This window comes from Thunnus maccoyii, chromosome 19 (genome assembly GCF_910596095.1).
Source record: "Thunnus maccoyii chromosome 19, fThuMac1.1, whole genome shotgun sequence".
Classification (NCBI taxonomy): domain Eukaryota; kingdom Metazoa; phylum Chordata; class Actinopteri; order Scombriformes; family Scombridae; genus Thunnus; species Thunnus maccoyii.
Window position 1 is genome coordinate 12,605,548 of NC_056551.1, and position 14,404 is coordinate 12,619,951.

The 14,404-nt window shown below is 37.9% G+C and overlaps 1 protein-coding gene and 1 long non-coding RNA gene across 2 annotated transcripts in view; one reads left to right on the forward strand and one right to left on the reverse strand.

The window, feature by feature from the left end:
* Positions 1-7,934, reverse strand: swi5 (SWI5 homologous recombination repair protein). Its single transcript, XM_042394356.1, has 5 exons — positions 7,708-7,934; positions 6,766-6,814; positions 6,558-6,661; positions 6,199-6,293; positions 1-628 (listed from the first exon to the last, which is right to left on the reverse strand). Exons 1-5 carry the CDS (start codon positions 7,803-7,805, stop codon positions 564-566), a joined length of 411 nt encoding a protein of 136 aa, XP_042250290.1. The 5' UTR covers positions 7,806-7,934; the 3' UTR covers positions 1-563.
* LOC121885169 overlaps positions 7,307-14,404 on the forward strand; it is a 10,101-nt gene continuing 3,003 nt past the window's right edge. The window contains exons 1-2 of the long non-coding RNA XR_006092480.1: positions 7,307-7,571; positions 11,051-11,197. This is a non-coding gene — a long non-coding RNA (uncharacterized LOC121885169). The remainder of the gene's footprint in view (positions 7,572-11,050; positions 11,198-14,404) is intronic.

Genomic DNA, 14,404 nt, shown 5'->3' on the forward strand with positions numbered 1-14,404 from the left:
TTTTTTCAAATTTATGACATTTTATTGTCAGTGTACAAAGCATAATATACTAGGAACTAATATATTTCATGTTACACTTTCATTTGTCCCTTTTTCTGTAAATAACATACCAATATAAGCTCAAATGTCAACACAAAACACCAAAGTTGGGAGTGTCTCAATAGCATTTATATTCTTGCACAACCGAGGTGAGCTAGAGAGAAATCATAAAAACATTTAGTTTTCTTTCACAGCCTTAAGTCAACCATTTGAGTAGATGGTATGACATCATGCCTGCCTGCTGGGCCGACAGGCATGATATCATTCTCTTTTCATGCTTATTGCCACTATTCAAATCTCTCTCTGTAAAGAGGTGAAAACAGGATCACTGAGAACATGGGCAAACCTATCTGTAAATGAGCCAGTAGTGACTGGCTGAGGTTAAGACCGTTCCTCCAGGCACATCTTTAGAGCGAATCCACACTCATGTCAAAGTTCTTTGGTGTTTTCTTTATGCCTCTCTCGCCTTGGGAACGATTCTCATCACTGTACTTTCATACTTTTTTCCCAGTCTTTTTTTTTTTTCAGTCTTCCAGTTCCAGACCAAAGTGGCTGTAGAGATCTCGTGTGGTGGTCCCCCTCAGAGCAGCTGCAAGACATAGCAAAGTAGGGGTTAGGCCCCTTCAGCAGATTACAGGGTCAACTCCCTCTAGTCTTCTTTTCAAACAATCTACAAAACACTGAACAGACCAACATCACAGTACCAAACAAATGAATGACTTTAAACACAAGGCTTGTACTTGGTGAAAATATTTTACACAGTAACTTTAACAACTATTAAAAACTAAACCAGACCTTTTGTCATATCCATCTCCATTGTTTTCATTGTCACAATGCAACTAAGAATATAAAATCAGCTTTTTAAAAAGTTTTTCCCATAAACTTAACATCAGTTTATATAAATTCTAGCATATCTGACAAATTACGCCCACTAGCTTGATCTCTGGCTCTTTTGCATCATACAGAATCAAGCCATGCTGAGTTGTGCCAGGCTGAGCCTGATACAGAGACCAGTTGGCTTCTACAGTGTTGTGTAGGAAACACATGTATATACAGGGCTGACAAAGCCGTAGCATTTCTAGTATGTTAATGCGCAGTCAGCGGTTTTATTATCAGTTCATGTGTGGACTATTTAGATCAATAATTTGTCTATCATAATATAAAAAGTAATGACACAAACCCATCACAATTGATCACAACTAAATCTTAATTATTTTTTTTTTTAACTCTATTTGACCAACAGTTAGAGACACAAAATATTAAAACATACAGTAAGTAATGTGAAGCAGACAGTAGAGAAGAGGGAGAAATTGTGGTATTTTTTTCTTGATAAAGAAATTAGATAAATAACAGATTATCAAAACTGCAAATTACATTTTATTCTAAACAATTATTTCAATGTTATCTGGCTAGATTGAGAAATTTTGAATCAAGAACTTAGATTTACACTCCGTCTTTCTCTCACTCATATACTGTACATCTTCACTTGGTCTTCTTACTGGCCTTGATAATAATAAGCAATAACTGAGCCCTCAAGAGATGCAACTGTTTCTCTTATATGTTATGCACATTATTCTCATTCCGTGAGGGTATGTACATGCAGTGCTGTTGGCAGGGGGGTTTGAAGGCCTGGAGCTACAGAGACGTTCATTGTTTTGATGTGGTTTAGTCAATCATCTCCTCCTGCGGGGCAACGCTCAAGACTTTGTTGCATTAGAAAGTTTTGTACATATTTTCTTTCACTGACATTTCATGCGATTTCAGTTTAGAAAGTACTGTACTTAAATAATATGCTAACTTCAGACTTAACTGTTGAATGAATTTTGAATAAAAATTTCTCAAAACGGAAAAATGTAAATAAATCCAGGAATAACACTGTTGACTACAAGCAAAGGAATCTTTCAAGAGCAAATGACAATAATCAACAACTTCTGACCAAAGCTGGTGGAATGAGGAAAGAATGAGGAACGAATACTTCCACTGTATATACAAAAGACAGTATGTTTGTTTTTCATGTTTGTTCATTTTATCGCCATATCCACAAAATCAACCTAAATCAGTCTAATTCTTATTTTGCCATTTCAACAATACGATTGATCATATTGACAGACTATCAATAACGATGGCAAACTCTGTTTCAGGGTAAATTTTCATTTCAGCTCATCTTAATTTTTTTTTTTTTTTTTAGCAAGAAACACAGCGGAGTAATGAAAAACACTGCCAGCTGTGGGCCTGACACAGTTTAGAAACTGTTTTCCAGCAGGTTTCCTGCTGTCCCACAGTGAGGACAAAGAGCAATAAAATTAAATACAATTTCTCATTTGTAAAACTCAGAGGTTATATAAATAGCTGTGAACTGGTCAAAATTTGAGTATTTGAATGACTAGAAAGTCAGAAAGGACATTTCTCAGGAGACATGACAATGACCTTAACCCTGACCAACAGACAGACAGACAGACATGGCGAGAGACAAAAGGACATTGTCTTTAGAGGGTACTGCAGGGCATCTCCTCTTGTCTCCTCTCACTTTACAGCCTGCCCACCCATCTCCTCCCTCTCAGAAAAACAGCATACAGTACAATACACAGCAACTCAGTGTTCAAGTGTAGACTCTTTGTGAAAGTGTGTGTTTGAGAGAAAGTGTGAGAGAGCGAGCAGGAAGAGAGAAAGAGAGGATGATGTGTGTTTGTATTTGACAGTGTGTGTAAGTGTGTGTGTGTCTTGTATGACAGACGGAGATTGTGACCGTGTATGTGTGTAAGTGATGTGAAAGACTGCCATTGTCTCAGAGGGGAAACGCCATCTCTATTCACTAAGAGGTCATTATCATCCTGACTTTCCACTGTCAGGATGATAATCTGAGAGATGTTAAAGACATAGCGAGTTTTTACGTCACAGTTTCATCTAAAATGAGAGTTTTTCTCCATGGAGTAACATAGAAGTGGGTACGAAGTGAGATTAGAGCATCGAGGAATGTGTTAGTCCTAAAAATAAATAAAAACCGACTGAAATCAACAATAATGGTATAACATAAAATGTGTCAAAGATAAGTAGACTAAATTGATGTCCAGATTTTATTCGACACCACACACACAAGCATGTGCATATAAAAGTAGGTGAAAAGTCATGTTTGTTATGACACACACACACACAGACCATAATGTGACTTGGCTGTGATTCACCAAAACTTTCTTAACAGTGTGAAAGGCTTGAACTTCTCCACACTTCCTCAACCTTATGTACACAAACATTTACTGTAAAGATGCACACATTTACAACAGTTATTCACTAATCGTAGCCTATTTCCTCATACTGGTTTGCTCCCAGTACATGTGTCACTATTTTACTGATTTACAACCCACACAAAGTACTATGTAGTGTCATGGGAATCATGTTAAAAGTTATAGGAAGGAAGTGAAATTCCAACATGACTTTTGATCTCTCTGAGAAAGGAAGGTGAGGGGGCTTGCTATGTTGTAGTGGCTGGTTTCAGATCAATGATTTGAGTAAGGAGATTACTAAACATAGCATTGCAATTTAAGAAAAAAAGTGTCATCAAATGAAATATGGCAACAATGCCAATATATGACTAGACACAGAAAATTAGGGACTTTAAGTGGCTTCTTGTAATTTAAGTTGGATGATATGATGAATCATGTAACCCAGCTGGCTCAAATAACACTTCAGCCAAAGACATTTTTCTGTAAAGCCTGATGGGATTCAGTGTTTTATAGGCAGGCCAATGCAATCTAATGCAAACATAACCAGTGCTGTACAATTAAATACAATATAAAGTTGAATGTGAGAATTGGCTTGGCTTTTGATTCAAATTAGTCTTGGTAGAGACACCACTCTGTTGCCCTCTGATGGCCAGCAGTAGAACAACTTGAATCTCAACAGATCAACAAACAAATTTTAATATCAGTGTTTCTCCCATACAGTATTTATTCTGCAGCGGCACACCACTGCTGCAAAATTATGAGCGCCGCTGCTAAGATTTCACATGATCATTAATATCAATGGGTTACTAATGATTTTCACTCACACACAGAGCGAGCACGATAACACTCATTATTGTGAAATAGTTTTGAGTCATTGACTAGTGCATCAAATCCCAGAATCCTCCATCTCCTCATTCTTCAAAGGACATCTATGTGTAGCGTAGCTCCGTTAAAGAATAGGGGGAGCGTGTAATGTGTGAGCTTCGCGAGTGTGTGGTTGAGCGAGCGGCAGAAAAGTGAAGGTGAATGCGAGCGGAGCAGAGGAAAAGGTCAGCGATAAGTTGTCAGTCTGGCAGTAAATGTACAGTACAGGCTACAGTGTGTCATTTGATAAATGCTGCAGCTTCTCAAGACCAAAAGAAGTCTCGTCTATTGTTTCCCAAACTGCTGGAAAAATGAAATCAACCTAGGAGAAACACTGAATATGTTGTAATGTGACAAAGACACATTTTCAACTTCAGTTCACATTATTCATACAGGCTACAGCTGCAGTACCTTATCATATAAAATACGTGATCAGTAAACATTTTTTGCTTTTATTAACAATATCGGTTAAAAATAATTTTTCACTAAGGATAAGGGCAATAATCCTAGTTTTGGCAGCAATATCAGGTTTTGGAAATATGATCTCATTCATTTTCCACACTGAGAGTCATATTATTTAATGCTGTACAGCAGAGTTCCTAAAAACTACTAGACTGTGACAACATCTGTATATTAGAGCTGCGATGACTAGTCGATTATTAATCTCCACTCAGTCTGATGCCACCGTGACCCGGTCCCTGATAAGCGGTGAAAAATGGATGAATGGATGCATTATCGTTTTAGTCATTTTTAAAGTAAAAATGCCAATTATTTGCTGGTTTCAGCTTCTCAAATGTGATGATTTAATGACTGTCTTTGTCAAACATGATGATAATCTGATTTCCTTTGGGTTTTGAGCTGTTGGCCAAACAAAACAAGACATTTTAAGATGCCAAACAATTAATTGATTAATCGACAATGAAAATAATTGTTAGTTACAGCCCTATTGTATGTGATAATAAATCTTATTTTGTCTATTTATATTATTCTGAGTCATTTAAGTAGTTTTTAAGGATGTGATCACAGATCAGGATGTGATCTTTAAATAGCTTACATTCTTTGGTCCAAATAACACCAGAGAAAAACATATTGTTGTATGTCTCATCCAGTCTGTTCAGGGTTCACACTGCCTTATTATGAATGAGCCAAGAGGTGCAAACATGAGTCATATAGACAGACTGACAACTCATTCAGTTTTGGTCAGCTGTCATCTTGCAACACTCTTATTTTTGGTGTGGAGAGCTCAAGAGGAAATAGTTGAGAATCATTCGTAACTGCATCAAGACTTCATCTGTCATGGATACAAAAAAAAGGCAACAGCTAAAAAGGAGAGGAAGCGTCCTATAAATGGCTGCCAGGATAAGAGGACAAGTCGAGTATTATATGTAAACTATGGTTGCTTCACATTGCTTTCATACCATTAATTTTCTACACCTCAGGCCACTTAGAGGAAAAATTAAACTCATTCCCACAGCCTCCATGTGACTGTGCACTAGTGTTAGAATGACATTGTATTGATCTAATCAAAAGAACTGGGTTAAAGGAGTGGAAGTTCGCAGTTAGGGTTGGATGAATCACACCGAAACAGCTAGGAATGAAAATTGATTAAGAAACACTACACTATGTGTAAGCTTTAGTAAATTCCCATCATGCAAAGTCGCTGTGACCGCAGCAACCTTGACTGATCAAAAGCTGTGCATGTTTAGGATCCAGATTAGTGCAAACAAAAGCTGGTTGCTGAACAATCTTTATTGGTGATCAGTGCTGTAGAGAATGTGCACAAGGGCTAACACATTAAAAACCATTAATCACTATTATATTACTTTATCACTTTCCAGTATCTATCATCGAACCTGTCATTCTTTTTACAGCTCAGTTCATTCAGTTTAAATTGAAATTCTGATATGTTTAGAGGTCTAACTCATTTATTTTCTACTGTATATGGTAGAAAAGAGAGGCCTTAATATTCACCTGTGTATAGATTTGTTGTGGAATGTGGAATTTAATATTAAAGTGCACTTTTAAATGCCACTAAATAGGATTGATCTCCAGTCTATATGAGCATTTCTCTTACCGATACGGCCCAGGAGTGACTGTCCAATGTCTTTGATGTCATTGTATTCATGCAGCATATCAATATGATGCTCCAGCTCCTCCACTCTGTAGCCCCTGGAGAAACACAACTGGTCTCACACAAAAGCAGATATGTGCAAATGCTCATATACAGTACAACACACACATACTAAATTATAAACATCTCAAAAAGAGGCAAATAACAGTAATACTGACAAAACTATGGGGCTCATCACTAGCGATTCATTGTCCCCTAATCCTAAACTGAATCATCAACACTACATGCTTAACCTCAACCCATACCACTGGACCTCAAAGACAGAAATACGGAAAGACAAACACACACACAGCTGTACTCACTCAGCCTCCAGCTGTGCTATCTCTGCGTCCAGCTTCTCTCGACTCCTCTCTAGCTCTGCCACCTCCTCTTCAGGGCTAACTTTAGCAATCTCTGTTACTTGAAGCTGTCAAGTGCAAAACAGACAGCCATGATATCGTAATGTTCATGTGGCACTACATACAGGATTAATGTGTATGTGTTACAGATAGAGAGGGGGGGTGTACTTACGGGTGATTTGAAGTTGGAGTGTACTTTCTTAAACTTTGAGAATGGAGTTCTAGGGAGAGAAAAGTGGGGAAACTATTGTTGAAGGCATGACATGTTTCACTTGATGAGAAATGTTTAAAGACACTAAAGTGTCTGTGTGTGCTAGGGCTGCAATGATTAGCTGGTAAATTGATTAGTCAATTGACAGAAAACTCATTGGCAACTATTTTGATAATCGATAAACCATTTAAGACATTTTTCAAGCAAAATTTCCCACTTCCAGCATCTGGATTGAGAGGATTTGCAGCGTTTCTTTATCTTATGTGATAGTGAACAGAATATCTTTAGGTTTTGGGCTGTTGGTGAAACAAAATAACCAATTTGAAGATGTCACCTTGGGCTTCAGGAAACTGTGATGGACATTTTTCTCTATTTTCTGACATTTTAATAGATGAAATGATTAATCGAGAATGTAATGGTCAGATTAATCGATAATGAAAATTATCGTTAGTTACATCCCTAGTGTGTACATTAAAAGAAAACAACAACAGGGTTACAACAAGAGTGCACATTTCCTGCATTGGCATTGAGAAATTCTCCAACTAGTTGTAACAAACAAATCACATCATTTATGTTTTAAGTTAATTTAATTACAGCTCCTGCAAACACACAGTTGAAGTGTCCGTCAGTGTCCTAGCCATGGCTAAATAATAATTAGTGCAATCAACCAAGGATTACTCAGATACTGTTGTGTTCGCACTGCATTCACATTCACGCAACTTGAGCAGAATAAATGGAAAGAGGAAACTCGACTTGGAGGTGAAAAGGTAGGTGATTTGTTTGTTTGATGCAAAGACTGAAGACATAAGCTGAAAAAGTGGGTAATAACAGTTTGTGATCATCGGCCAGGAAACAAGAAATGCATTAATATTTAAGCTAGCTTAACTGTTCAGTTAGCGTTACCTTTTCAGTGCTCCTTTCTTCAAGCTATTCACGTCCGGCGTCGAAGCTAGACAATTACTTGGACTACGGTGGGGTTCAGCGGGCTGCTCTGGGTTCATATTGCCTTCAACTTTAATAAATAGTGCGTGTGTTAGTGTTAGTTTGATGCATTAAGTACAGCATTTGAACACAGAGAAAAGTAGGAAGTTTGCAGTTCGCGGCGGATGGTAAACAGTCTCACACTGAAACCTGATTGGTTCTTGAAAGCGAGAGGCAGGACTTGGGTACATTTTGGTAACCGTGGTAACAGCCGTGTGACTGGCGATTTTGATTCACAACTGCTCCTCTCGTCTCGACGTGGGAGTTTTTGGAGATTATAAGGCATTTGCTTATTAGATGTTTCTCAAAATATTAATAATTATTATGGCTTTATTTTGGTTTTACATGTGATACTCTGCACATGGGTTGAATATAAAACGTAGGGGAGAACGGGGTAAATAGAGCCAGTGGGTAAAATGAGCCACCCACTTTATCTAGGTAACCAAAAGCAAAAGTAATTATGTGATCACAAATTAAGAAAGAATAGTTCACATTACTCAATCTATCTTGGACTTAAGCACATGGAGAGAGTGGTCAGCAAAACAGAGCAAAAAAAAAAAAAAAAAGATTTTTGTCATGCCAAGTGAATTCATCATGTCACTAAAGTTATGTCACTGTAGTTACTACATTTTCTGTAGCTTCGGGGTAGTTAGTATGCACTTTTTGATCTAATAGGTCCTTCAAACAATGATATAAATACACTGTAAATAGGAGTCAAGGTCCTAGAAAGTGAGTAACGGTATTTTGACAACAAAATTGATTAAAGTCGCAACATAAAAAATTATAGAATCTATGAGGTTTCACCATAATTGGATAAAAGGTGGGAAATGATCTATTCTTAATCAACTATGGACATTGCGAAGGGGTGTCTCCAAATATAGCATCAAACAATGTCACGGAGAACCAAGGAGTGATATATATAAGTTTTACTCTCATCCAAGTTTTAAATTAGCTAATTTGACTGTCTCAGTTTGGAGTGATATTGAAATGAATTAACCTTATGTGTGACTGGAATGTGTAAACAAAGCAACTGTCCCTATTTGACCACTAGATGGCGACAATGTCACGCTTATATTAACTTTCATACATTTCTGATTTCATCTCTCACTTGATTCCCTCTCTCAACACTTAGACTACCTCTCTTTCACTCTCTCCTTTTTTCTCACTGTCTGAAACAACCCACACACTTCTTGACTGAGAAGAATTTTGCATAATTAGAGTGTGATGTTGTGCCATATATTCATGTTTTTAATCTAAACTGAAGCCACTCTGGACTCCTCACCAACCAAGCTGCCTCTTAGACTGATTCAAAGCCACCAGGGCTCTAAATCTAAATCGGTGGTGGATTAACAAAGCAAAAGGTCGTGTTCAGTCCACCAAAACACACACAGAAACAGACACACACAGACACTTTTCCACAACATATTAGGGCTAGAGTCTTCTCAGTACGGTTCACTGGACAAGTACCAAAGGAAGGGGAAAGATTTAGCTCTTAAAACACAGAAAAAACAGGATGAGTGCGGAGGAGACAGACAGGCTTCATAGAGAAAAGAAGAGGGTGAGACAGGCAGGGAGAGACGCAGACAAAATGTATGTCTAGGGTTGGTGTTGGGGTGTGGAGGACATAAAATCAAGCCCATTCTGCGTCATGTCCTCAGGATTTCATTGCTTATTTATCAGTTGTTATACAGAGACAGAGAGGGTGGTGAATGAAAAATTCAGACAGGATGCATGGCCTTTTCTCCTTTTAGAAATCGCAAGATTACACACACTGGCCGCTAATGGCTCCTGGACGCAGTCATGTGTGTGAGAGGAGGGAGAGATTTGTGGAGGATGGCTATTTCTACCCATCTCTGACACAGCAATGAGAGGGAAACACTTGCAATAATGATTTTCACAATGTCACAGCAAATACATCAGCTGTTGTTACTGCTAATGAGTGTAACAGAGAAGTCTGTTTGTGGTGTTGGTTGTACTTTTGACTATAGTCTGAGTCTGATCACAAGTGCTCTTTGTGATGTGTTACCAACCTCTCAAAGCTACTGCCTGTTTATTTTTGGCCATCTGGTTAATGTCCATATATTGGTGGTGAGGGGTCTTTTAGGATTACCGAAATAAAAGACTAAAGTACTAGCAAGGATTGTTCTCTGTTGGACAGTGAACATTGTTGGTTGAGATGCTACTGTTTCTGCCTTTATTGGCCCTTTGATTGAACCGAGTATCTTTATAGTATTTAGCAGCAGCCTTTGTTTATGCTTATAAGTGATGCTGGATGCTGCATGTGAACATAATCACAAATAATCAAGAGTGCACACACATGGATATACGGCAGGCTTGTCATAGTATAGCACAGGTGTCACTAATAACATTAATCAAGTGTCCTATGTAAGCCATGACAGTGTAACCATCAGCCAGCATGCCAGGACCCTGAAACTGAAGCAGCTGAATGAATTTTTTCTGCAATTACATATCAAAGTGTCCTCTGTGGGAAAAGACTATTATGTTTTTAGAGTACTATATTAGTATCTACACTGGCTGCATTATGTTGCATGTGCACTATTTATTTGCTTAGTAACTGAGTCCTGTCTGAGTACCAAGTTCACATGTATTTAGAAAAAAATTCTTAACTGTACATCTACTTTCTGGCTTTTTTAAGCAAACTTCGTCCACTGAGGAAGACCATGAGATCCGGTTTGAATCTCTGGAAAAAGTGTAGTAGGTGGACCTTTAGTTAAAAGGGCACTCCACTGATTTTGCACATAAATGTCAGTTTACTCATCATGAGAATTTGCTGAAAACAGCTGTATAACATCTTCTGTGGCTCTGGAGGAAGTGTAAGAAAAGCAAGTTAGACTTGAGACTTTAAGTATTTGACAGAAAAACTAGGGGCATGGAGTTGGAAAGATAAAGACATTTAACAGACAGTGACGGTCAAATGAAAGATGCTATTAAATTGCAGTATGGGAATTGAAGGATCCTTTATAATAGTGGCAAAAATCTTAATATCTCAGTTTCCTTTGACAATTCTTTTTGCAATCTCTCTCTGGCAATTCCCTCAAGTTTATCTATTGTTTCAAAATGAATTTTCATGCTCAACACATTTATATTTTTTTGGACTTGTTACAGTCCTAAGCCTGCCAACAATTTCATTGCAGTTCTTTTAAATCAACTGTCTATTTGGCTTTTTGCACAGAATCCATATATAGATGATAATATAGCAGGTTAATAACCACATCTCCTGTCTTCCACTATTGATAATCTAAAGGAACTTTGGAAAGGACCCAAAAGAATGAGGAGGTAGAAGAGGAGGCGGTGAGAAAAGTGTAAGGAAAAACTGAACAGGAGGAGAGCAAGGGACATGGGAGCGAAAGGTTGGAACAGCAGAACAATAAAGAGGAAAGGAGAAGAAAAGGTAGGAAGCATTGGTTTGTAATGTTAGTTGGAAAGCCTCCTATCTATCATGTTCATAATTCATGGAATCCCAGCCATTCCTCTGTGCTCCTATACCTCTAAATTCCACCGCTGGGGAATTATGGCCAGAGTCCATAAAATAGGCACACACACACACACATACACACACACACACACACACACACACACATACATACATATGTACATACAACAGAATAAGGGAGGAGGAGGAAGAGATAGCAGAAAAAGATGAGTGCACAAGAGATGCAATGGACAGAGTGTGAGAGCGTGAGCACAATCTGCTGCAGGGTGAGCGTGTGTGTGTGGGGTTCATAGATGAGGTGGATGACTCAAAGCATGTCATAAAACATCGATACACCTCTAAAGGCCATGCTACGAGCTCTGCTTACACTGGAGGCGATTATGCCTCTAAATAATTCACACAGCTTGCGCAAGCACTTCTTCACACAAATACAGGAATGCACACGAACCTCATCAAAAACCTACGTTAAAAAATGTATATTATTGTAGTGCACACATGCAAACAGTCAGGCAGTTCACATATTTAAGCAACCAAACATTGACAATTCAGTATAGATAAATACACATATTTTTTAGGTTTGGCTGGAATAAAACATACAGTAGAGACAGCCGCCAGAAGGAAATGGAGATGATGTTATTTTGACAAAATGTCAGATTTTTCCTTCAAGTGTGCAAATAGACAGATGAAGGCCACTAGCCCACATTGAACCTGCCAAACAGCATTTAAAATGAGTTACAGAAAGGCACCATCACTGAACCTTCCTTCTCATCTAACTCCTGCAACTTAGACTTTTTAAACGCCTCATGGTAGAACTTGAAATCAAAAATAATCAAATGGCCCCCAATAATTAAGTGTGAAATCTGGAGACTGTAAACAGAATAAATAAATACATTTCCAGACTATTTGTCTTGTGCATAGTGTGACAGTAATTCCCTGTTACAGTACTTGTCATTATTGTAGAAATAAGTGGGAGTTTGAATATATCCACATCAAAGAGAATCAATCATAATCTGAAATGTTTTTCATGGCTGAAGCAGTGCTGTTGTATTAATTACATCACAAAATGGCTATTCATGCCTGTGCCAGGGAGGCCTCAGTTTGATATCAGCTCCTCTACGCCTCCATCTGTCTGTATATTCTGTGGTATGTGCTATTTCTCATTCATTAGCTCTGACTCATTCTTCTAATAACTACCTCTATTTCCTCTGATATAGTTTTCAGTTTTTTTTATTGTATTATTCTTCTTTCCTCTCTGACTCAGTTTATTGCCAGAATAAAGCTTCTGGTTTTCATCTTTTAGCCTTGCTGTACAATGACTTTTCATTGTGGATATCATCTGCTCGCTGTCCCATTCTTGTTTCTTATCCTTCCCATTCAAACATATTTGCCGTCTTCTTTATCACCTTGCCTCCTCAGGCCTGACTGGATCTGTGTGCAAACACATTTTATTGCTGTTGTTGTGGTTAGAGGTTTGACAGTCTTTACTGAATTCTCACTTTAACATTTCATCTTTTAAAAAACTCAAAGAAAAACATATTAGTAGGTTCACTGGTTTCAGTCTTAGACATATTTACACCTGTAAGCTTTTAGAGAATACAACTTTTGGCTGCTACTGGGGAATACCACTTATTTTCCTCTATGAGTTGAGATGATGAACGGATGTTGGCTCATCAACAACAAATAGCCAACATATGCAGCCAACAAAGCAGAAGTAGTTTGCTGTTTTCAATCTAGGATGAGACACGACTGTCATTTTACAAAGAGATATCCAAACAGACTTGTAATATGCTGCTTTGATCAGTAAAACTAATCATCTCATTTTAAATCCTGTCGTCTAGACAAAAAATAAATCTCTATTTTCGACAAGATTGCTAGCAGGAAATGGTCCAACTCTCTGCATGGCTGTCCTGTCTTTGGTGTGGTGTTCCAACCTAAGCACATATGTCATCTAGCTGATATTTACCCTGCATTTAGCAGCTCACTAAATAACATAATCCAGGATGATGCACCACGGTTTTAGTTGAATCCACTGTTTAACATTTGGCATCCAGCAGGAATATGGTCAGAGAATTTCTAACTATATGCATTCTCATTACTATAAAATGTGATAAACGTTATTATCAAGAGGCTTCACTTGACATAAAAGTACACAATGCAAATTCTAAATGTGTAAATGACTCGAATCGAATGAGTGACTTCCCTCGCTTGTCATTCAAAAACATTCAAATACGAATTTGAACTGCGAGAAATGTTAACTCAACAAAACAGATCAGAAAGATTTTCACACCATTTTATTAGCAACAATGTGTCTGTTAGTTATACATTAGAAACAAGGACAGAAACATTTCTGTTGCACTGTACTTAGTCTGAAAAAACAGCTGGATCATAAAATAAAGCAAGTAATTCAAATACTTTAAGGTAAAAGCAACACTGCATTTGAATATACACCTGTAATAATAATAATAATAATAATAATGATAATAATAATATATTTGTCTCATTATTCTTTATGGCACTAAATTTCCTGTGCAACTGTCACATAGTTTCAGTTTAAAAAATAAGGAAAGCATAGCATTGTTTGTATGTGTGTGTGTGTGTGTGTGTGTGTGTGTGTGTGTGTGTGTGTGTGTGTGTGTGTGTGTGTGTGTGTGTGTGAATGTGTGCGTGCATGTCTATTATGTCCTAGTGTATTTGCAGGAAAGCACATGTCACAAGAGGAAAAACTAATCAAAATCACTCAAGGTTTCACCCTTTGGGAAAATAAATGAGCATGATTGCTGTTAAAATCAAGAGAAAGAGAGAGAGAGGAGGTACAACAGCATTTACCATCCATTTTGAGAGAGAGAGGGCGAGGGGGTCAGGTCCAATCAGCTTTGAGCCCCTCGCACGTCCACCGATATTTCCTCTTCTAAAATCAAGCTGTAAATAATTTCACTCATTAAATGTGTGTCCCGTGTCCATAAAACTCAGCCACTGCTCCTCCATTTAGAATATCAGCCCTCGAGCCAGGCTGGCCAGCCAAGCACAGAAAATAAAAACAATCCCAGGAAGGAACTCTCTGAGTACCTCAGAGCAAGAGCGAATATTCCTCAGTCCAATGAGTTGAGAGAAGAGAGAGACTGCCGTGTATGCTATGGCCTGTTAAATATTTATAGATGTGCCTTC